This window comes from Rhinolophus sinicus, chromosome 2, assembly GCF_057876585.1.
Source record: "Rhinolophus sinicus isolate RSI-liver-muscle chromosome 2, RSI-T2T, whole genome shotgun sequence".
NCBI classification, from domain to species: domain Eukaryota; kingdom Metazoa; phylum Chordata; class Mammalia; order Chiroptera; family Rhinolophidae; genus Rhinolophus; species Rhinolophus sinicus.
This window is the reverse complement of record NC_142502.1, coordinates 165,102,601-165,125,228: the sequence shown is the minus strand read 5'-3', so window position 1 is coordinate 165,125,228 and position 22,628 is coordinate 165,102,601. Positions and strand designations below refer to the sequence as shown.

Sequence of the window (22,628 nt, the reverse complement as noted above, 5' to 3'; positions counted from 1 at the left end):
CTTAATTCTTAAAATATATTATATAATGTATACTATGTTATGTAATATCTGCATACAAAAGTTCTTGTTCATATAGATAATAGAGGCGATGAAAAAAAACAGAAACTAAAACTTTGACTTGAGAAGCAACGGGTAGAATTTAGGTTAATTGATTCCATAATTAATTGTAATAAAATGTAGTGGAAAGGTCTTACTCTGCTGGAATCTTTATCAGTATGTTAAGACATTTTCTCATTCGTTCAGCATAAATGACTAACTGGCCTACAGAACAAAACCAGCTGCTTGCTCTTGTAAGTTAAGTTGTATTGGAGCACGGCCTCACCCCTGCACTTGTGCATAGTGGTGCAGAGGCGCAGTTGCAACAAAGACTCTCTGACCCCAAAGCCTGAATGAAATGTTTGTTAGCTGGCTGTGCAGCAGAAGTTTGCAGACATGTGGTTTACAGAGTTGTGTGATGGTTTATAAGCCTTCAATTTGAAATAAAAGATGCAATCTCTAGGAATAATTATCATCAAGGATTACCTCTGAGGGAATAATTGGAAAACAAATATTATTTTAAAGACTTGTTTTTCATCTTCATCTTTTCCAAAATGAAATTGCTTTGTAACTTTAAGACTACATGAGCTTCCTGTAAAATTCTGTTGTTTTTGTTGTACCAGCCTAAAATACTTCTGGAATCAAGAGATTAAAATCGCCAGTGGATTTGCAGTTTGTCAGCCAAATGGGCCTGACCTTAATTATAAATAATGTCTTACATATTTGTTGTGCTCTACTGTTCACAAATTGTATCCACATGCCTTATAGCATGTGATTTGTAGAACAACTTGTTTTCATTTTATAGATAGTGTAAGCAAGGCTGTGTGTGTGTGTGTGTGTGTGTGTGTGTGTGTGTGTGTGTGTGTTTGTGTGTGGTGTTGATTAGTAATCAACATTTACACAAGTGGAAAAACAAAAGCAGATCATGTATTCTTATATACTCAGTGCTCTATTACATTAGTCTTCCTCTGCTTTCTCACAGCATAAATGCTGAATCAAAAGTGCTGCAGGGAAACTCATGAAGTTGTTGAAACGCGAATGTTTGTCAGTTGTTCAAGATATGTTCAATATCAATGCAAAGAAAATACAGAATTTGTGTCAAAGCGTTTGTAGTTAGAATGACCTGTAGGTGGAGGTAATAGACCACATTGTGAATTAACTTTCCTCAGAGTTCCTGTTAATCAGAGAGTTTAGGAAATAAAATTTTAAATTACATTTTTAAAGATGAACAATATAAAAAACAACAACACAGAGAGAGAGGTGGAATTGATTGCCAGAAAAGATGTGACGATCCTTTGGAACAAAGTGGCCAGGTGAACTTTGAATTTATGATATTTATGATTTAGGAAGATAAATAATATTTTAAACTTTTAAGAAGATTTCAAAAAAGATTATGAAAAATATAAGACTAGTGACATTATTTGTAAAGGAAAATGTACATATTTTATATAATGGTATTCATAAATCATGGGGGTTTTTTCCTGTTTTTTCTTTACTCAGAGTAACTTGGAGAGCATGTGCTGAGAGCTCAATAAAAGCCTAAAGATACGCATAAGTAGTGCCAATTTTCAGAAAATAGAAGATTAAGTCCAGCACTGATAATTGCCTTTGTTCTGTGAACCTCTGGATAAGAAAATTCAAATAGACCCAACATAGATTTTTTCCTAAAAATCTGACATGAACTGTTTTTTGTTTTGTTTTGTTTTTTATTTCTTTGCTAGCAGATAAAGTAGGGAAATTGAGCCAGTATATCTGGATTTAAGACGTGAAGGCCTTAAGGCACATTCACTCCTAACATTCTTGAGGACAAGATGTAGAAACTTGCAAACTACCGGTTTCCCCATGCGGACAGAAGGGTTTGAGCCTCTGTTATTCAACAGAGTAAACTATTGACAATATCGTTGTCAATCTAGACGTGATTCTAGAGTTCCTGGTCTGTATCTTTGATACTAGTGTGTTCAGAAATTTTTGCAGTAGGTGAAGATATAAAAAGTATGCTTATAAAAATTACAAATAACACAAAATTATGAGGAACAGGGTGTGTGATGGATAACAATAGTAATTCAAAGGATTTTCACCTGGAGCCACGGCTTTGGTGCTGACATGGCCACGTCAGGAAAATGGCACACAAACAGCATTAAGGAACCCGGATCACAAAGATAGAAATCTCTTAAGGGAGTGGACCCCAAGTACCCTTGGAACATGAGCTTTGCTAAGAAGCACAACAAGAAGGGCCTGAGGAAGATGCAAACCAACAATGCCAAGGCCATGAGTGCATGGGCTGAGGTCATCAAGGCCCTCGGAAAGCCCAAGGAGGTCAAGCCCAAGATCCCAAAGGGTGGCAGCCGCAAGCTCAGTCGACTTGCCCACATTGCCCACTCCAAGCTTGGGAACCGTGCTTGTGCCCGCATTGCCAGGGGTCTCAGGCTCTGTGGGCCAAAGTCCAAGGTCAAGGCTCAAACCAAGGCCCAGCCCCAGCGTGGCTACAGCGACAGTTCCACTTCCAGCTCAGGCTCTGGCTCCCCAAGGTTCCCAGGCATCCACAAAAGCTCCAGAGCACAGGCCTCTGTCTGCGAATGTGAGGATAAAAGGACTGGTGTGACCCCTGGGCTGCTGTCTGCATGGGGCGGGTGACCTCCTGTGCTATTTGTGCAAGTAAACCTGAGGCAGGGCAGGATCTATCAAAAAAAAAAAAAGATCTTTCACATGTTGAAAAGAAATACCGAGCAAGGTGTGAATTAATAGGGATAAATATGGAAGGGGAGATGGAGAGAAAGTGTCAACATTTAAGGACATTAGGGAAAAACAATGGAAATTTGAATAAAGTGTGGAGTTTGGTTAATAATGTATTGATATTGATTCATTGTGAAAATTATGTATTAATATTGTATTCAGTATTGATACAGTTATGATAAATGTACTATAGTAATGTAGGATGTAAACAATAAACTGGATATTGATATATGGGAACTCTATACTATTTTTGCAACTTTCCTATAAATCTCAAGCTATTTTAAAATTTTTTTTTTTTTTCAATGGCCTAAGCTTTTCAGTCTGAATAAGTTATAATGCCCATAACAAAAATAGGGAGTTTGGATATGTAGTTGGGCAGGATTTTGCTCCCCAATCTGGAACTTTTGGGAAGGAATGACAGAATGACAGAGAACATTTCCAAAGAACATGATGAGGCTGGAGGGGACAGTAGCGGTTTTCACAAGGCAGCTGGAGAGTCTTTTCCCAGCAATTTTAAATTCTGGTGGGTGCGGAAATGTATGTGAAATGCAGTCTGATTTTGCAATTTGGGAGTAGTAGTAGCTCCTCATCTAGTTAAATTCTCAGATCACTTTTATTGGTTGATTCAGTCATCTCTCTTGCTTGTGCTGTAGCAGATTCTATTGATTATGTATCATAGAAACAAAATTTAAGAAATCAAAAAGTCATAACGGAAAAATGGCCATTTGTGCATAAGTTATGTGAATTATGTGACCTTTTGTGTTCAGGAATAGTCTTACTGTTCCAAATTAAGGAATTGTTCACTTCATATTTGTAGTTGAAAGTTATGCTTATCCACAGAAACAATCAATTTAGCACTCAAAATTACAATTTTCATTTCAGTTATGACCATGCTAGTAAAACTTAACATCTACTCTTGAAACACGTAGGGAAATGAATATTTTCCCTAAGATAGAAATACTCTGAAATACTTTGAAGACTTTTGTACAGGCAGAAACATTCTGATTGTGAAAAGTAATATATCCCCAAATTTTAAAGAAGGCAAATAGCTGAACAAATATTGTACCAATTTATAGCCAAATGGCTACTTCTGTAAGTTTTGCATTCCCAATGGAAAAAAAAGGAAATAACCCATGGGATGCGCTATTCTAGTAATTCAGTGTTTCTAAGGAAGGATTGAAGGACATGGGGAATATTTTTGAAAAAGCATGTTCTACACAATGGGATTTATAGATGATGTAATACAGAATTGTACACCTGAAATCTATGTAATTTTATTAACAATTGTCACCCCAATAAATTTAATTTTTAAAAAAAAAAGAAAGAAAAAAAAGAAAAAGCATGTTCTAACATTACCTTTGACTTTGTTTGGTTTTAGTCATGATACTATTTTTATTTTCAAATGACATTAAAGGAAGCCACGAAATTTTTATTTTTATTAAAGAGGAATAGGGATTTGCTGATATAATTTTCAATTTAATATTTATGTGACTCTACTTTTTCTGAGAGCCTCTTTGTGACTTTGATGGTGATGATGGCACCCAACATTTCTTGAAACTAGCTATATGCCAGACACTATTCTAACTAAGCAACTACACGTTTCAGATACTTTATCTCACAGCATACGTATGAGACAGATGGCATTAGTATCCCCAGTTATAGATGAGGAAACTGGCTTCATATCAGTGTAAAGTATTTAGTATTTTTAGAGCCCTTGCATTTAACGAATCTTTTGTTAAATATTAATGAATGCTTCAGAAATTTTTGAAAATATTATATTTGATGGTATTTGATTAAAAGTTTACACGATATCTTCTGCTTTTATCCTTTTCAGGTACGCAGTTTTGTGTGGCTATGTATCTGAGTTTGAGGGCTTACAAAACAAAATTAACTATGGACATCGCTTCAAGGTATTTCTTTTTTCTTTTTTTCTTTTTTTTATTAGCTTCAGGTGTACAAAACAATGCACTAGTTAGACATTTCACCCCTCACAAAGTGATAACCTCCCTCCCCCAATCTGTTGCCCCTCTGACATCGTATATATCTATTACAATTCCATTGACTCTATTCCCTATGCTATAAGGGTATTTCTTGATATTAAAAATGTTTTAATGTAGCTATATGTTCCATTAATAGGTACACATCAAATTAGTCAACAATTAGTCTCTAGGAATTTATCTTTTTATTTAAATGAAATATCAGTCTTTAAATAATACTATGCCCAAAGGAATCAAACTATTTTGGATGATTAAAGATTATCATTACTCTAGATCCTGAAGAAGTCACATAGGTGAATGTTATTTCATCAAACATACAGGATTAGCCTCTATCATGAGCTCACCAACATTTTCATGACTGGGACTAATTAGTTAACATTTTCTTCATATTGATTTGATGGGAGGAGTAGAATCCAATCTAGGGCTTAAATTTATCATGATAGATGAATAAAATAAGTAATGCAAATACTTATCATTTATAATGTGCTTCTAGTTATAATAGCTCAATAAATAACCCCTCGAGATCAATAATTGTAGGGATGGGCACAGAGTTCTTGTTTCCTAGCTCCCTATAACCATTTATCAATGTCAAGAGGAGGGGAGTCCTCTACCACCTCGTGCTGCTGTTTCCTCCATTATATCCTAATCTGTTGATATTTGTAAGCTTGTCTCTGAATCAAGTATGAGTTGAGCGTGTCATGGGCAAACAATAATGTGACTGGGTGTTGTCTATTTTTATAGTGACATTGTGGCTTTAAATTATATGATTATTAAATCATAGTCACAGTTCTGCTAGTTCTGAGCAATCATTTTTGATCATCAAATCATTGATAAAACTTAACTGTATTAATGATAGAGATTGAGGAGGGGGACGAAACAACATTGTAAAGTTTCTTTGAATTTACTAGGTACAGTTCCATTCAACACTACCCAAAACCTTAGGAGATGATATTTCTTTGGATTTTCTTTCAGGAACATCTAGATAAAGCAATCCAATTTTTACCTGAAGAACCCTTTTTGTATTACCTCACGGGAAGATACTGTTATTCTGTAAGTTGAATACTTTTATCTGTAAATCTTATTTGAATATACTATTATTGTGTGATATATGTTGAGTGACTTATTCATTCCTTTATTGTTTTACCTAATGTCTACTGTAGGGAAAAATGATAAAATCAATACATATTTTATGAATTTCTCATTTACATGTGTTATATATAGGATGTTATTTCATATATGTATGTGTATTTCTTTCCTTGCTACCTTTCCATTTCCCCTTGAAGCAGTCACACTGTCTCCCTTGGTGCTCTCAGGGGGTCATCAGCCACCTACACATATGCGCCCTGTATTTGGTGCACTGCTCCCTGTTTTGTGGGAGGACTTTTTTTCATCCATTAGAGTATATTAAGCATAAATTATGTGCTCATTAGCCAGAAGATAAATAAAACACTGCCCTTGTCTTCAAGAAACTTAATATAGAAAGGGGACATGGGCTCACCAACATTTTCGTGACTGGGACTAATTAGTTAACATTTTCTGCATATTGATTTGGTGGAAGGAGTGGAATCCAATCTAGGCCTTAAATTTACCATGATAGATGAGTGAAATAAGTAATGCAAATACATATCATTTATAATGTGCCTCTAGTTACAATAGCTCAATAAATAACCCCTCAGGGTCAATAATAAATAAAGGCAGCTGGCAAGTCTAAGACCGAGTGTCTTACAGGACATTAGTTTACAGAAAATTAACAGAATGTAAACATATATCTTAAGAGATGAATGAAAAAATTACCATAAAGAGAAATGATATTTCTGAATGAGAAAATTAGGGTGAGCAAAAGAGGAAGCTTTTTAATTGATGCTTGAAGAGGATTAGGGATAAAGATGGAAGCATGCTTTTATTGAATACCTGCTATCCATCAATGTGCATTTTATGCCTTACCTTTCTCATCTTATTTAATACTTATAACAGCTCTATAAGCAGTTTTTATTATGCCAGTTTTAAACAGTAAGAATCTGATTTTAAAATACTTTTATCAATAAAAATGAATTTTTAAAAAAAAGAGAAAATATTTAAGAATCTGAGTCTTCATGAAGATAGGAGATTGACCTAAGATTTAAAATCCATTGACCCAACCTCACATGGGTCTGGAACTTGAATGCACATTATTTTCTTAGACTTCAAAAACCCAAGAAGGAAATTTTAATTCAAAATGGAAACTGATCTGGGCTGCCAGATGGCTCAGTTGGTTAGAGCGCCAGCTCTGAACAACAGGGTTGCCGGTTCAATTTCCACGTGGGCCAGTTAGGTGCACCCTCCACAACTAGATTGAAGACAATGAGCAGCTGCTGAGCCGCCGGATGGCTCAGTTGGTTAGAGCACGACCTCTCAACAACAAGGTTGCCGGTTCAATTCCCCCATGGAATGGTGGGCTGCGCCCCCTGCAACTAAAGATTGAAAACCGTGACTGGACTTGGAACTAAGCTGCACTCTCCACAGCTAGATTGAAGGACAACGACTTGGAGTTGATGGGTCCTGGAGAAATGCACTGTTCCCCAATATTCCCCAATAAAAAAATAAAAATAAATAAAAAATGGAACCTCATTCATGCCAAAGAAAAATGGCAGAGGCTAAGGTTAATACTCCCTGGAGAAATGTATCCTCACACAGGCTTTATAAAACTCTTGTGGCTTTATAAAACTCTTGCAGTGTGGCACAACAATGATGATCACGAAAATAATAGGATATACAAAAAACAAGCCATCTGGAATGATAAAACAGAAGAAAAAAAGAACAGAAATACATCTAAAAGGACCTCAGATTTTGGAAACATGGAATACAGAATATTCAACAGCTTTCTATATAATGTGTTTTTTAAAGATAAAAGGAATTAGGGAAAAAATGGTTGAGGAACATAGGACTACAAAAATGACCAGATAAAGATGAAAAATTGAAAAAGAAATAATTTTGATTTTTATAAAAAATATATTATTTGACATGGAAAGAAAAGTCAATGATAAGATTTAGCAGTCGATAGGCCCCCGTAATGAGAAAACCAGTGAAGTTTTAAGATAAATATGAAAAAATTACCTGGAATTCAGCACAGAGAACAAAGAATAGAAAATATGAAGAAGGAGAGATAAAAAGACATGGACAGTAAGTTAAGGACACCAAATAGCGGTAAATTTTCACCCACCTCTTTTGGTAATTAATAGAATAAGAAGACAAGGAAAAAGAAGTATCATTACTTTTATAAACATTGGAGCCTCACTTTTAACAAACTTGCTCTAATAGATATATATGAAAATACATACCTAACCATCAGAAGATACACATTTTGCAAGCATATATAGAAAGTTTACAAAATTGACCACATATGAGGCCTTAATAAATTTCAAAGAATTGGTATCATACAGTTTTTCTGATCATAATGCAATTAAATTAGTGCTTAAAAAACAAAACAACTTTAAAACCATAAATATCAAAGTTAGAAATAATATGAAATGATAATTAAAACCCTAAGAAGATGCCATTTTATTCCTACTTATTTGATAAAATTTAAAAACACCAATATGAGATGTTGCAAGAATATGAAGCAACAGGAATTCTTACATTGTTGTGGGAGCATAAATTGGCACAACCACCTTAGAAACAATTGGGTATTATCTTTTAAATTTGATTACTTGTCTACCATGTAACTCGCACAAGTGCCTACCTTAGAGAAACTTGTAGATGTGCTCTAGAAGGCATGTACAAGGATGCCTATAGCAGCCTTGTTCCAAAGAGCAAACAAATGGAAAAGACCTAAACGTCCATTGACAAAAGAGTGGATTGAAAACTATATATTTAAGTGATACAATGTTTCATAGTTATTTAAATGACTGAACTTCAGTTATACTCACCAACCTGGATGAAATCTTAAAACTGTAATGTTAAGTGAAAAAATAAGTCATAAAAGGAGATAAACAACATAACATTTTTCAAATAAGCTTCCTAGACACCTAGAAGATACAATGAAGAAGGAAGGCACTTGATAGGGTTAGGGACAGCATTAACACCCTTTTAAAAGTATTCATTTCTGAATCCTTTTAATCTTGTATAATAAACATCTAATATTCATATTTGGAAAAAACGAAAAATTTTTAAAAGAAAGAAAAAAATAAATGATAATATGAAATCTAATTTTGGTGGTTATTGGATTAAAAAAATTTCTCCTGGATTGTAAATATGTACAAGATCTGACAATTAAGTTCATGAACTTGTTGCAACCATGTTTCTAACCTTTTTTGATATCAAAGGGATTATTCATTATGATTTTGTACCAACTGGACAAACAGTTAATTAACCAAGCGTACTTTGGAAGTGCTGAAAAGGCTGTGTGAACAAATTAGACGACCTGAACTTTTCACCAACAGTTCATGTCTCTTGCATCACAATTCACCAGCTCACACGGCACTGTCTGTGAGGGAGTTTTTAGCCAGTCAACAAATAACTGTATTGGAACACCCTCCCCACTCACCTGATCTGGCCCCCAATGACTTCTTTCTTTCCCCGAAGATAAAGGAAATATTGAAAGGAAGACATTTTGATGACATTCAGGACATCAAGGGTAATATGAGGACAGCTCTGATGGACATTCCAAAAAAAGTTCCAAAATTGGTTTGAAGGGTGGACTAAGCACTGGCGTCGGTGCATAGCTTCCCAAGGGGAGTACTTCGAAGGTGACCATAGGGATATTCAGCAATGAGGTATGTAGCACTTTTTCTAGGATGAGTTCGCGAACTTAGTTGTCAGACCTTCATGTGTTGGGCCCTCCATATACTCTCTCTGGGTTGAGGATACTCATTCTATTTACATTTATGAGATGCTGGGCTCTCCGTGTCAGCTTGGTAGCATGGAGTAGGCAGTAAGAGAGCAAAGACAGGGTCTCAGCTACTATATTCTTGTGCAAAGAAATAGTTTCAGTCACCTCAGAATCATGAATCTGATGAACAAGCAAGATCAGCATTATTTCTCTCCCTCACCTCTTTTTCTCTTATTGAACACAAATCTTACTATTTCAAATTGGTTTTGTAACCAGTGCTTTCAGAGATCATAGTTTGTTAGAATTATGGAAAAGGGAAATAAAATATTAATATCATAAAGGTGATATCTCTCATATGTTAGTAATGGATATATATTTATATCTTTATATATTATATGTATACACATATATATGTACACACACATCTAATTCGGGAGAAATTATTCATTCAAAAGGTAAACAACTTTCTAAGAGTGATGTTGCTCTATACTTGCAGGTCTCGAAACTGAGCTGGATTGAGAAAAAAATGGCTGCTACTCTGTTTGGAAAAATACCATCCTCAACGGTACAAGAAGCTTTGCAGAATTTCCTTAAGGTATATTTTATCTATCCATTACTTTAGTGTCAAACTGGTTACTACCTGCACCCGTCCTTTCTACCCTTGTCAAAGAAATCTTTCTCATCTCCATGTGTAGATCTCTAACAGTTTGAATCCCAGTTTTGGCATGTTCTGTTTTAAGCCTGTCATAATGTTTTAAAATTCAAACGACTTCTTGGAGCAGCAAGTTACGCCCTTCCAGGTACAGCAGCCCTTACTTCCAAGTCCAAGAGCAACTCTCCAGGTCATGCCCTGATTATTAAAGCTGATCCCAAATATACCAGATTAGCCTAATATAGAAACAGTTTAATCTTAAAGAACTAAAAGATACCAAAAGGAAGAGTTATTTTAAATGCCACTCCATAGGTTACAGACAGTTCTATGAAATATTCTTGGGACATCACACCAAACCACTATTTTCATTCTTGTCTTAAAATGTATAATGGCTATGCTAATAAAACTCCAAACAGTAATATATGTATGTGCACACATGTAAATGTGTAATAGCCCCCTCCACATAACCAACTTCCTTTTGGGCTAATTTCTCTATCTTTTTCTGGGACCAGTGATAGAATCTTATAGATACTAACATATTTTTTCCCAAACTACAATTTCAGATCTGTAACAATACAGACAAAATCAGGCTCTGAACTGTATTGTCCAACATACTGTCTATGCTGATTTTTTTGTTGTTGTATTTTAAGGATCAATTTTCTAGAACTGAGAGGGAATTTAGAGATCATATAGTCTAAGATGGCAAATATTTTCATCGCACTTTTCATCTCTGAACAATGGCTAAGGCTGCCTAGAATGCTTTGTGAAAAAATAAGTAAATAAGTGAGATCCAGCACGAGCCCAGTGGCGGGAATGGGGCGGCTGGTTGGTTCAGTGGTTAAAGCGCAGTGCTCATAACACCAAGGTCGCCAATTCAGTCCCGACCTGACTTGGAGCTTATAGGTCCTGGAAAAACACATCGTTCCCCAATAAAATTAAAAAAAAAAAATAGTACCAGGAAGAAAGTACAAGGGCCATATATTTCTTATTTTTTATCTAAAGTGATCTTTTTTGTTTCATAAAGAGGGAATTACCTCAGGAACATAATTTTTTCCAGAGTCACACAATGGTTAATCAAAGACATGAGTGAAGTCTAAGGCTGCATCATCCCTATTTGTTCATCTTTTTTCTACCACTGAGAATTAGTTCCTCTATTTTAAATTTCGTAAGAATGTAGATCATGGTATATTTAAGGTAAATGATGTATAAAAGGTGCTGAGTTAATTAGCAAAAAAATGTCATTTGAACTTGAAACTCATTCTTCATAGTATCAAAGTTATAACTGGGGGGTGGGGTCAGGTTCAGGACACTGCACAAAAGTTCTTAAGGTGCTCATGTACCTGAAATATTACACAGAGAAAATCAGAAGTGGTAAGAGGCATAAGAATGCAGGGGTAAAGATTACAAACTCCTGGTTAAATCCCAGTTCTACCACTTACCAGCTGGTTAACACTGGGCAAATTACTTAACTCCTCTCTCACAATTTAGTCAATAACATGGAGATAATAATACCTGCCTCACAGTGTTGTGAAGATTACATAAGTTAATACAAGTAAATTGCTTAGAGAGGGCCCAGCGTATAGTAAGTGCTAATAAAAGCTCACAGAATTTTAACTTCATTAAAATGTAACCATCTTGGGGACCTCACCATTCAATCGTGACTCGGATTCTTACTGAAAATGCATTCCATGGTGTTTGTCAAGAGAGAAATCATCAGAGCTGCTTCTCCCCATATCTACGCTAACAACCAAGGGTACTGAGGAGCCTAGACTGCTGAGGCCTAAGGCTGTGGAGGAAGTAAGAAACCTGGGAGGTGGAGGGAAAGGAAAGGAAACAGCACGGATGTTGGATCTCACACCCTAGGAGAGTATGCACCCCCTGGCCCTGGCAGGAGGTCATGTTGTTAGAGACTAGGACACCTGCCCCCACCCCCCACTCCATCCCTTCAAAGAGCATTTACCGGGGCCAGGAATGTATCCCCAGAGCCTTCAAGTTCAGTCCTGCAGAGATCAAGAGCACAGGCTTTATAATCAGACAGTTTGAGACTTGAGCCTTTTCCTGTCTGTCTGACCTGGGCATGTTTATTTCTCCTCATCTTAAGTTCTTCCTCTATAAAGTAAGCATAAAAATACATACTTTATATGGTTTTTGTGAAGATTGCATAAAATAGTACATGTAATTTTCTTGGCCCAAGGTCTAGCACATTAAGTGTTCTAACTGAAAATAAATGTTAGTTGCTATTATTTTGCTCTTATAACAAGTGAAATCTTGTCCACCACAACTAAACATCTAGGGAGGTGGTTTTAGATGTGGAGTTATCTGTGAATCCCCTGTTGTTTCTTTCTAACTATAGTATGCCTCCCACCTCAACCAAAATTCTGGCAGGATTCCCTCAGGCAGTGGTTCTCACCCTTGGCTATGTGTTAGAATCATCTAGGGAGCTTTAAAAAAATGCCAGCCCAGGTTACAACTCAGTCTAATTGTTTCAGAATCTCTGAATATATTAATGATTAGTTTATATATAGTAAAATGCACCCATTTTCAGTGTGCAGTCCAGTGAACTTTGAAAATTTTATATACTCATGTAACTACCACCGTTTCAAAATCTAGAACACAGCCATCACCCTGGAGAGTTATCTTTGCCCACTAGCTGTCAAAGGGACCTTTGACGGCATCCACTGACCTGCTTTCTGTCACTGTAGGTTAGTTTCGCCTATTCTAAAACTGTGTATAAATGGAGTCATATTGCTTGTACTTTTTGTGTGTTTCTGGCTTCTTTTGCTCAGCATAATGTTTTGAGATTCTTGCATTTTATTGAGTGTATCAGTAGTACCTTTCTATTGCCAGGTAATAGTCCATTATGTGGACATGCCACGATTTGCTTACACATTTACCTATTGATGGATGTTTAAGTCATTTCCAATTTGGGGCTATTGTGAATAAAGCTTCATGGATGGGTATGTGCAATAAATGACAGGGATGGCAGTGCTGGGGGACAGGCTCCCCTGATCTCACCCACTGTTTGCAATCATGCGATCCCTGGATCTCCCAGATAATGATGGAAGGCTGCTGCTTGAGGTTATGAGATGTTTGAAAACAAAGCTAATTTATTCAGCAATGTTTGTTAAGCACATATCTAGCATCAAACAGTCTCAAATGTAGGAAACACAGGGATGACCAACACAGCCCCTGCCTCCAGGAAACTTGTACAGCCAAGACCAAGTAAACAAGTACACTGTCTTTGCCAGGTGTTATGATAAAGAGTGGTCTAAGAGCCTAGCCAGAAACTGCCCCTTAATTAGAACACTTCACTGAGTAATACTGCCTTCTTTGTTATTCAGCTAAGGCCTGTGTTCCTTTAGGCTTCTTTTTCTTTTTTTTAACTTTAAGAAAAAAAGATGTTCTGATTTATAATCCTTCTGCATAATTAAACATAGTGTTAAGGTATATATACAGAATTAAAATGCCAACATTAAAGAAACAAGAAACTGCTTATTTACATATTTTGGGGCAAGTTATCCAGAGAGAATTTGAACAGAGCTTGCAGAAACTGGACATAAAAGAAGTTACAATTGAACAAAGTTCAATCTAGGTCCCTCTATTAGAATAGCTAAAGAAATGTACTTAGTAAACTCATGGAGTGGAAATGGAAATCTTTGGACAAGACACCAGAAGAACGTAGGAGAACCAGAATCCATCAGCACCGTGGATGGCTCTGTAGGCTGTTCAAAGCTCTGGCTAGGACTGAACTTGACAACTTCCTTCAGTCTGTCGGCAGCCTTGCTGTCTCACGAGCAGGTTCTAGGCCAGATCCACACACTGTTTATCTATTCAGTCTGAAAGAGTTACACTCAGTCTGGCTCCCCGGCCCAAGAGATTTTGGCCTCCTCCTTTGAAGACCCTTCCTTCTGGGATTCTATGGAAAAGAAATGTCCTGCACAAGAGATGTGCTTACTTAAGGTATACTCCTCACACCCCACGGTCTTGGATTCTTCTCCATGAGTACCCATCTGTGAAATGTGTCTATCCTTTGACTCAGCAATTCAACTTCTAGAAATCTTTCCTACAGACATTATCACACATGTACCCAAGGATATAGGAGCAAGTATGTTCATTGATCATTATTAGTAACAATGAAAAATAAGAATAAGTCTAAATAAATGTCTAATGGGGAATGTTTAATTTAATTGTAGTATCTGTATAGTAGGAAATACAGGTCTTAGGGACAAGGTAGACCTGTGTATGGTGACATGAAAAAATGTCTGCAATATGTTGTGGGGAAAAAAGTTTTGGACCAACATGTAGAAAATGGTCCCTTTTTAATTTCTCAAAAACAAATGATCATTTTGTTTGTTTGGTTTCCCTATGCTTGGTAAAATGGTCTGGTAGAATGCATGTCAGCCTGTTGGTAATGGTTACCCCTGGGGAATAAGATTGAAATTAAGAATAAAATTAGAACAGAGAAACTCTTACTTTTTAATTTTGAAAATGTCTGGATTGCTTGTATCTTGCATTTTTTTATAAACTTTTTTTTTAAGTACCTGTTTTTCTCTTGGGCTCTGCATCCCTGTGGGCTGGGAGCGGGGTCCGGTTGGGGGCTTACTTAGATAGGCCTTTATAACAGCAGAAGCTGACTCTATGCCAAGACTGACTTAGGTTCAAAGAAAAGCACTCTAGTAGCAATACCATATACCTGAAAGAGTTCTTATTTACCAGAGATAAAGAAAAGGAACAGGTACATAATAGATAGGTAGATGAAGAGTACATTACCTTCATAATTCCCATTTATGAAACTCTGCAAGTAGGTCTACTACTTGGACTAGTTGTTTCAAGAACCTGTCTTTTCTTTAAATGTACTTGAGGTGATGGACTTAAGATATTATTCAACTCATATAGAATGTGTTAAAATCACAAGACATCAAAATCAAATATTAATGTCCTAGAAGATGTTTGCCATGGGATTCCAGTCATGCTGTACCCTTATTTCCTAAATAGATTGTGAGATGTGTACGTAAGACTTGTTCTGGGGAGAGTGTATCACCAGTTGTTTTTGTTCTTGAAAGGAAAAGAGAGGAAGGATAGGGAAGGGGAAGTGAGGAGAGGATTATACAAAGGAGTCCAAAACCCTTAAAGTATCCCATTGCTTTGTAAACTTTATGACCATAATAATAATTTCATTTTAAGGGACAAACTCAAAAACTATATTTCCACCTAAAAGACACTTCAACTGATAAAATGACTCAGATGTGACACAACCAATCTAAACTCTTAGGGTAATTTGGTTAATGTTTGATTTATGGACCTATATCCTCTTCATTGGTTGTTATTGTTGCTGTTTTAATATCACCCTATTATTCTCTTTTCTGTTTCCTCTTAAAATCAGGTTGAAGAGCTACACCCTGGTTTTTCTAAGTCCAATTACATGTTTCTGGCCAAGGTAATGAAGACTGCTGTTTTAAGATGACTTTAGACCCATTACATAAAAATGTGATTACCTTTAATAGTGATTATTTTTCATTTCTAGTGTTATATGGATCTTCAACAAATAGATAATGCCAGGAAGTTCTGTAATTTGGCAATGTTGCTTCCTTGTGTTACCAAAGAGGTAAGCCCAAACAGTGCCAATGAGTGCTATTATTTTATCGGTACTGCGGTATTCCAGTTTCAAGTATGAACAATGGCTTAGGAACATCTGGAGTTTTCTTCTATGCTAAAACATTTTGACTTTGATTTAATTTGTACTATGAACTTTTTAAAATCGCTATAGGTAACCTTCAGCAGGCGACCTCTGTATCTTTAAGAGACATGCAAATCATGGGCTAGCAGTTAAAACATGCTGATGCTCATTAGATGTTGGACAGCAGGTAGTGGACAAGCCCCACTAGGAAGGATGGAGGACAGCATAATTCTGGGGAGTTGGTGATTAAACTGGCAGGCAACAAACAAGCTGGACAGGCTGCCCATTTAGAAGAAGAGGTGTCCGTGGGGGTGCCATCTTCAGTCCCCAGCTCATAGCACAGTGTGACTAGCCAAGGCCATAAAGAAGATTCCGAATGTATATTAATATTTTTTTCTTGGTCTTTGAGCACGTACCATTCATGAAAAAAAAAATGATCACATTGATTCTTACCCTTTCATTCACTAATTCAGGATTCTGGGTACGCTCTAAGATTTAGGAATTTCATAGAGTTAATATAGCTCACTCCATGTTCCTGATGGGAACAAAAGGAAATAGATAAATGTTTTCCTGCTCCCTTCGCATACCACCAACCATCATCATCTTCTGAATCACAATAGAAAAGAAATGCTTCAGAGATAAGCACTCCTCTTCTCTGTTGGAGCAATTCAAGGCATTTGTTGGAATCTGCGGTATAAACATGTGAGACATGCCCGTTGCCCTGTAGGATCCTATAGCCTAGAAGAGAACATGAGGCAAACAACTAAGCTCAGGGTAGGAAGCATGAAGTGCTAAGAGGGGTACAAATCATTGGTTATGGAAATGCTAAAGGGAGAAATTGTTTTCACTTGGAAGAGATCAGGCAGCATTAGAGGTTGTCTCTGAAAGACATATGTAAGTGAGATGTTGGCGAAGCACATTGCAGGTCATGAACAGAGGTGGAAAAGCAAAGATTTGTCTAAGGAGTGTTCAGGGCGGTCACGGACAATAAGGCTGAAAAGGGGCAATGAGACAAGGCCTGCCCAGGAGCAGCTGCTCGGGCTCCAGCAGGCCTCTTCCCCACCCTCCTGTGCAAGGTCTTGGACTGCTTATATGTGGGATTTCCTGCAGGGCAGATTGTCCTTCTAATGTGAATCCCTCAGTTGTCTCCATTGGTTAATAGTTAGTGCAAAATGGCACAGTCTCAGTAGCAGCACTCCTTCTCCAGAAGACAATTTTTTCAGCAAAAAACAGATTTTTGTCCTGCTGGTTGCTCGCTCCGTATTGGTGATTGGGACCCTACTTTCTTACGTCTCTCCTGAATGATGTCAGTTTGAGTTACATGCAGTTTAAAACTGAGTGCCCGTGCATTCATATTAAAATATGAGATTAGAATATGCTATGATAATGAAATATAATTGCATGGTTTGACATGCAAATATTTATGCATGAAATACAGATCTCTCACAGGAGGAATGTGAGATATTGATGGTCCTTAGGGTTTAATCCTTGGTACCTAAGTCTCTTGTCTCCTCTCCCCTTTCCTCCTCCCTACCCCCCAAACCTATGTCCGTGGCTTCAAATGCTATCTGCTTGCCAGGGGTCCTCAAACTTATATCTCCAGAACTCTCTTCTGAGTTCTAGACCTGATTATCTAATGTCCTACTGGACACCTCCATTTGAATGTCTCACAGACATCTCAAGCTTATCTTGTCATCAGGCCTTTGGATCTGTTCTTCCTCCATCTTTCCCTTTTAGTAAATGGCACCCCCATCTACTCAATCTCTCTCTCTCTCTCTCTCTCTCTCTCTCTCTCTCTCTCTCTCTCTCTCTCTGTCTCTCTCCCCCCCCCCTCCCTCCCTCCCTCCCTCCCTCCCTCCCTCCCTCCCTCTCTCTCTCCCCTGCCTCCCTGAGCAGGGGCACCACATCAAGCCACCAAGTTGGTCTCCTCACAGCTTCTCGCTTCCTGCCCAGTCATGCTTGGCTTTCCATAGCAGCCAAAGCAACAGATTGAAGTTCAGAATTTTAGCATGCCCTTCAAGGCTCTGATCTAGCTCCTACAAATCTCTCAAGCTTCATGTGTCTGCCCTTCGGACATGCTGGTGTCTCTTCCTGAAATACTCGCACCCGGATGTTCCATTCCCTTCACCAGCTTTATTCGTACTCATCCTTGAAACCTCACCATACATGTCATTTCTTCAGGAAAGATTTCCTTGACCCCCAGGCAAGAAAGTACTTTGTGCTTTGCCATCATTTAGCACAGTTGTGATTATATAGTTATTTGTGTGACTGTTCCATGAAAGTAGCAACCAGGTGTGTGTCATTCACCACTCTATTCCTAGTGCCAACTATAGTGCCTGGCATGTAATAAGGACTCGGTAAGTATTGGTAGGAAGAATCAAAAGATTAATACCATGCCAAAAAAAAAAAAAGAAAATAGGACTGGTAATAAATGTAACTAAGAAAACTGGACACTGTGGAAATACTTATATAATAAGCAAAATAACATTAGCAAATATTTTCCAGTGATGTGTCCATTTATATTTCTAGCAGGGTTTTTTTTCCCCAAGTAGTAAATATACTATTGGAAATATCTCAATTTCTTTTTCAGTTAGAAAACTGAAAACAGGATGAGATGAGTTATCTGTAGTAATCCCTATCTCTAAAGTTTTTCCAGATTGAAATATACCCAATTAGTGATTTTACTGATCAATTGATTCATTTCCAAAATGTCTAGCAGTGCCACTAATTACAAAGAAGTCAACCCAGCCTTCAGTTTTCTCTCCCTCATGTGAACTCACATAACATATTTGCTTCTTTCTTGTGGCACTTGTAACCCTTCCTGGCCTTGTCCTCATCTGTGAACATGTCTTCTGTCCCTATGTGGGAGCTCATCACACTGCACTGGATAATGCGAGTGTCGGCGCTTGGGCTCTAGAGCCCTGTCGTGCGTATACGCAGCTCTACATTCCCAGACTTGAAGCTACAGTATTTTATTACCCATGTGGACTTTTCTTGACCCTACGAAGGTTATCTCAGGTCCTTTTAACATTTCTTTTAAAATAAAAGGAATTCCTGTGTTTATGGCCATGTGAGAATGATTACTGAGTGAAGTAATGACTATACCAGCAGCAGAGGAAGTATTCCAGTTACTGGCTTGGAGTATACTGAGAAAGCTCAAATATGAAAAGCATTATAATACACACACACACGCACGCACACACGGTGCCAAAAACATGTATACACATTTTAAGAAAGGAAAACTGTATTAAAATTGTAATAATATATACCAATAACAAAAGATGAATACAAGTTGTAATTCATTAAAATTACAACTTAAATTAATAAATAATACAACAATATTAATAAATAATACAACAATTATTAAAATTGTTGTAATATTTTGAAGTGACATTAATCACTCTTCTAAGACAAACTCTTATAGCATAGTAAATAGAATGTTCCAGAGACAACCACAGGAAGAGGTGGACTCTGGGGATGCTGAAAGTAAAGAGTACGTCTTCATATTTAGCAAGTGGCATAGTTGTCTTTGAAGTTACCTGTTCTGTCAAGTTCTGGGCTGCATTTCAGGGGAGAGACTGTGTGCTGTCTCAGGAGAAATGTTTGCATAGTTTGAATCTGGGGAAGAAAGGAATAACCTGAGCTGAAAACCATAACCTGAGTTCTTACAAGAGGACATGTGCATAAATATGGTCACCGTATGAAGGGCTTGAGACATAATGAAGACCTCAAAGTTAATCAGATAAATTTGCGGTTGCCATGCTACAAAGCAGAAAACTTCTGTACGTGCAGGAGAGTAACACACCATGTAAATGTAACCAGTGTGGCAAAGACTTTAGCTAGAGATTACCACTGAACGATCAACACAGAATCCATGTGTAGAAAAATGAATAGATGAATGGATGTGGGCAAACCTTTAACAGCCTCTCATCTCCTCAGTAGCAGAGATTTCATACTGGAGAGAAGTTCTTTGAATATAATGAGAATGGAAATACTCACTCACAGCCCGACACTGACTCAACATGTGTTAATTCACACTAGAGAGAAACCAGACAAATATAACAAACGTGGGAACCACTTCAGCCAGAGGGAGTACCCATTGTTCATAGCCGGGTACTCACACAGGCGAGAAACCATTTGTGATCAGTGTGGAGATGCCTCAGTAACAATATCCTTCAAATGGCATGCATTAATTCACTGCAGAGAAACCATGTGAATGTCATCTCTGTGGTAAAGCCTTTAGTTGGTGCTCTAACCTTGGCTGTCATGAGACATTGCGTACTGGAGAGAAACCCTATAAATGTAATGAATATGGAAGAGCCTCAGCCTCACCTTTATACTGGAGAGCATTCACATGAGGGAGAAACCCTGCAGCCTTCAGCCAAAACTCAAGCCTTGGTGTGCACAGAAAACTCAGAGTAAACCAAGAAGGAAAGCAGCAATCTTTACCAAGTGGAGGAAGCCATATGAGAAATACCAGATAATTCATGTTAGAGAAGCAATTCAGTGAAATAAGCATGGGAATCCATTTACTCATGGAACAACCTTCCAGGACATGTAAAGATTTTCACCGTATAAAATACTCTCAGTGACATGAATGAAGGAAAGTCTTCAATGGTCACACATACCTTAGTCAGCCTTTAAGCTCTCGCAATTGGGAGTTCCTCAGTCCTCAAGCCAGTGTGGAAATGCCTTCATCATGAGTTTATATGAGACACCTCAGACTGAAAAAAACACTATCAAGAACACTTCAGTACACAACTCAACATATAATTTAGACTTTTGCCAAATGACGTATTGCTGTAAATAGTGTAGTGTAAATACACTAAAAAAAAAACTGTGATGCACCTTTGGAAATGTTGAATGCAGAATTTGGCAAGACACAATAAGCAATGAGATAACCTCTCTTCAGTACCTTAATGAAAGCTGATTAAAAATCCAATATCCAATACATTGGTATTTGTCTTTAATACCATGAAAAATCATGAAATATTGTGGTGAGTAATTGGTGCATTTTTCCTTTATTACATCATGATTGATCAGTTGATTAGTTTCTATTTTTCATGCAGCTCTAAACATACTTACAACTTTGTTCAATCAGAAAACAACATTTAATGTAACTGAAAAAATGTAGAACACAAATAATGTGTTCTAATTATATTAGTTTTGAAATATGTTTCTGCATGGCAAGGGTCAATGGAAACATAGACAAATAAGACACGCTTTTTTGATTCAAATATCCCAGGTGATGGTGACAGGGAGTAGGGGGAGGGGTAGCCTTTGTTTGTTGTCTAGTGTTCCAGCATCGAACCGCTGAGTTAGCAGGCATTTATTTAGGGCTTCTAGGTGCTAGGCGCGGAGCTAGCCTTAGGGTTACAAAGACAAACATGAATTATGGTTTTTTATAAGCTTTTTTAAAAATAATACATTAATACTCTAGATTCATTCATCGTATTTTCTCACAACCTTCAAAAAATACTGATTTGATAGAAGTTACACTACTAGTTGACCAGACACTGCTATTGAATTCGTGTGTTCATGTTTATGAAGAACTTCCAGTTTTTTTAAAAAAAAATCTAGCTAGCAGCTGCTTCCAAATATCTACTTTGTCCAGTTTTCCTCATCTGTTTAAATTTGTTACATAACTTAAATTCTGTCTGATAGGTGCTCAGTAAAGGTTTGTTAAACACAGAAATGCATAGGAGAACCTACCATCTGAAGTTATTGTCACTGTTTCTATCATCCACACTTGTTTTAAAGAAATAACAATACATGTGGAGTCCTATAAAACACATTATGTGATTTTTAATCTTAACTATACGCTCCCTGATAGTCAATAATGAAATGTATCTGCCTCTCTACATCTAACAGTGGAGTCTCAGATTTCTTCATATCCTTCTGCCAGGGCCAGGACTTCTTCCACATCTTATAGTTGAAGAAGAAAACAGTGTTATTAACACGCTGGTGGGATCCAGTGTGTCTGCTTACGTGGAAGGCACTGCCTTCCATTGTTTTACCACCCCAGACCCGGTGGAGGATGAACCTGGAAGTAGCTTTCCATTACTCACATTCTCAGAGATCTACGTCATGCCTGCTTCTAAGTAACCCACAGTTTCTCTGTAATCATCTTTCTCAAATTATCCCCACTCAACAAAAGTCTATTTCAAAGTACCTAGAGTATCAGGATGAATGTGTGACTTGTCATTGTACATTTGTGTTTTCCTTACAGGATAAAGATGCACAGAAAGAGGTGAAAGCAATGAGCACTTCTTTGAAGAGGTAAATAAAAGAACTTCAACAAATCAGATGTGGTCCACTAAAATTTAAACTAATCAAAGTTGTGTTATTTTATTATCCTTTTTTTTTCTTTTTTGAAGTGAAGGCAGTGTGCTCAGATTTGAAAGTAAAACCATATTTCTGCAGAATGCATTCACTAATAGCATTACAAAACTAATCATGTTATGTGGGCAAGTCCATGTCCTCTAATGTCAGTACAAATGATCTTTAAATATGTATGCTTTGTATTTTTCCTATCAATAATCTATAGTTTTCAGATTATATCTTTAAATATTTCTTTAAATAAAATATTTAAGTCAATCCAATAAAATGAACTCGAATGAGTGTTTTATTGTTGGCTTCAATGGAAACCTTACAAAACAAAATAATTTCATTAATGTGGATGAAAATGGAAAAAAATGATCAAAGGACATGAACAAGTTGTTGGTA

At 37.1% G+C, this 22,628-nt stretch overlaps 1 protein-coding gene across 3 annotated transcripts in view; it reads left to right on the top strand.

Moving 5' to 3' along the window:
* RMDN2 (regulator of microtubule dynamics 2) overlaps nucleotides 1-22,326 on the top strand; it is a 60,496-nt gene extending 38,170 nt beyond the window's left edge. For all 3 annotated transcript variants that reach the window (XM_019742177.3, XM_088796214.1, XM_019742207.3), the window contains exons 6-11: nucleotides 4,604-4,679; nucleotides 5,739-5,816; nucleotides 10,070-10,168; nucleotides 15,609-15,662; nucleotides 15,750-15,830; nucleotides 22,132-22,326. In XM_019742177.3, the coding sequence (XP_019597736.3) occupies nucleotides 4,604-4,679; nucleotides 5,739-5,816; nucleotides 10,070-10,168; nucleotides 15,609-15,662; nucleotides 15,750-15,830; nucleotides 22,132-22,185 (442 nt within the window). In that variant the 3' untranslated portion in view covers nucleotides 22,186-22,326. The remainder of the gene's footprint in view (nucleotides 1-4,603; nucleotides 4,680-5,738; nucleotides 5,817-10,069; nucleotides 10,169-15,608; nucleotides 15,663-15,749; nucleotides 15,831-22,131) is intronic.
* Nucleotides 22,327-22,628: the final 302 nt, after the last annotated feature.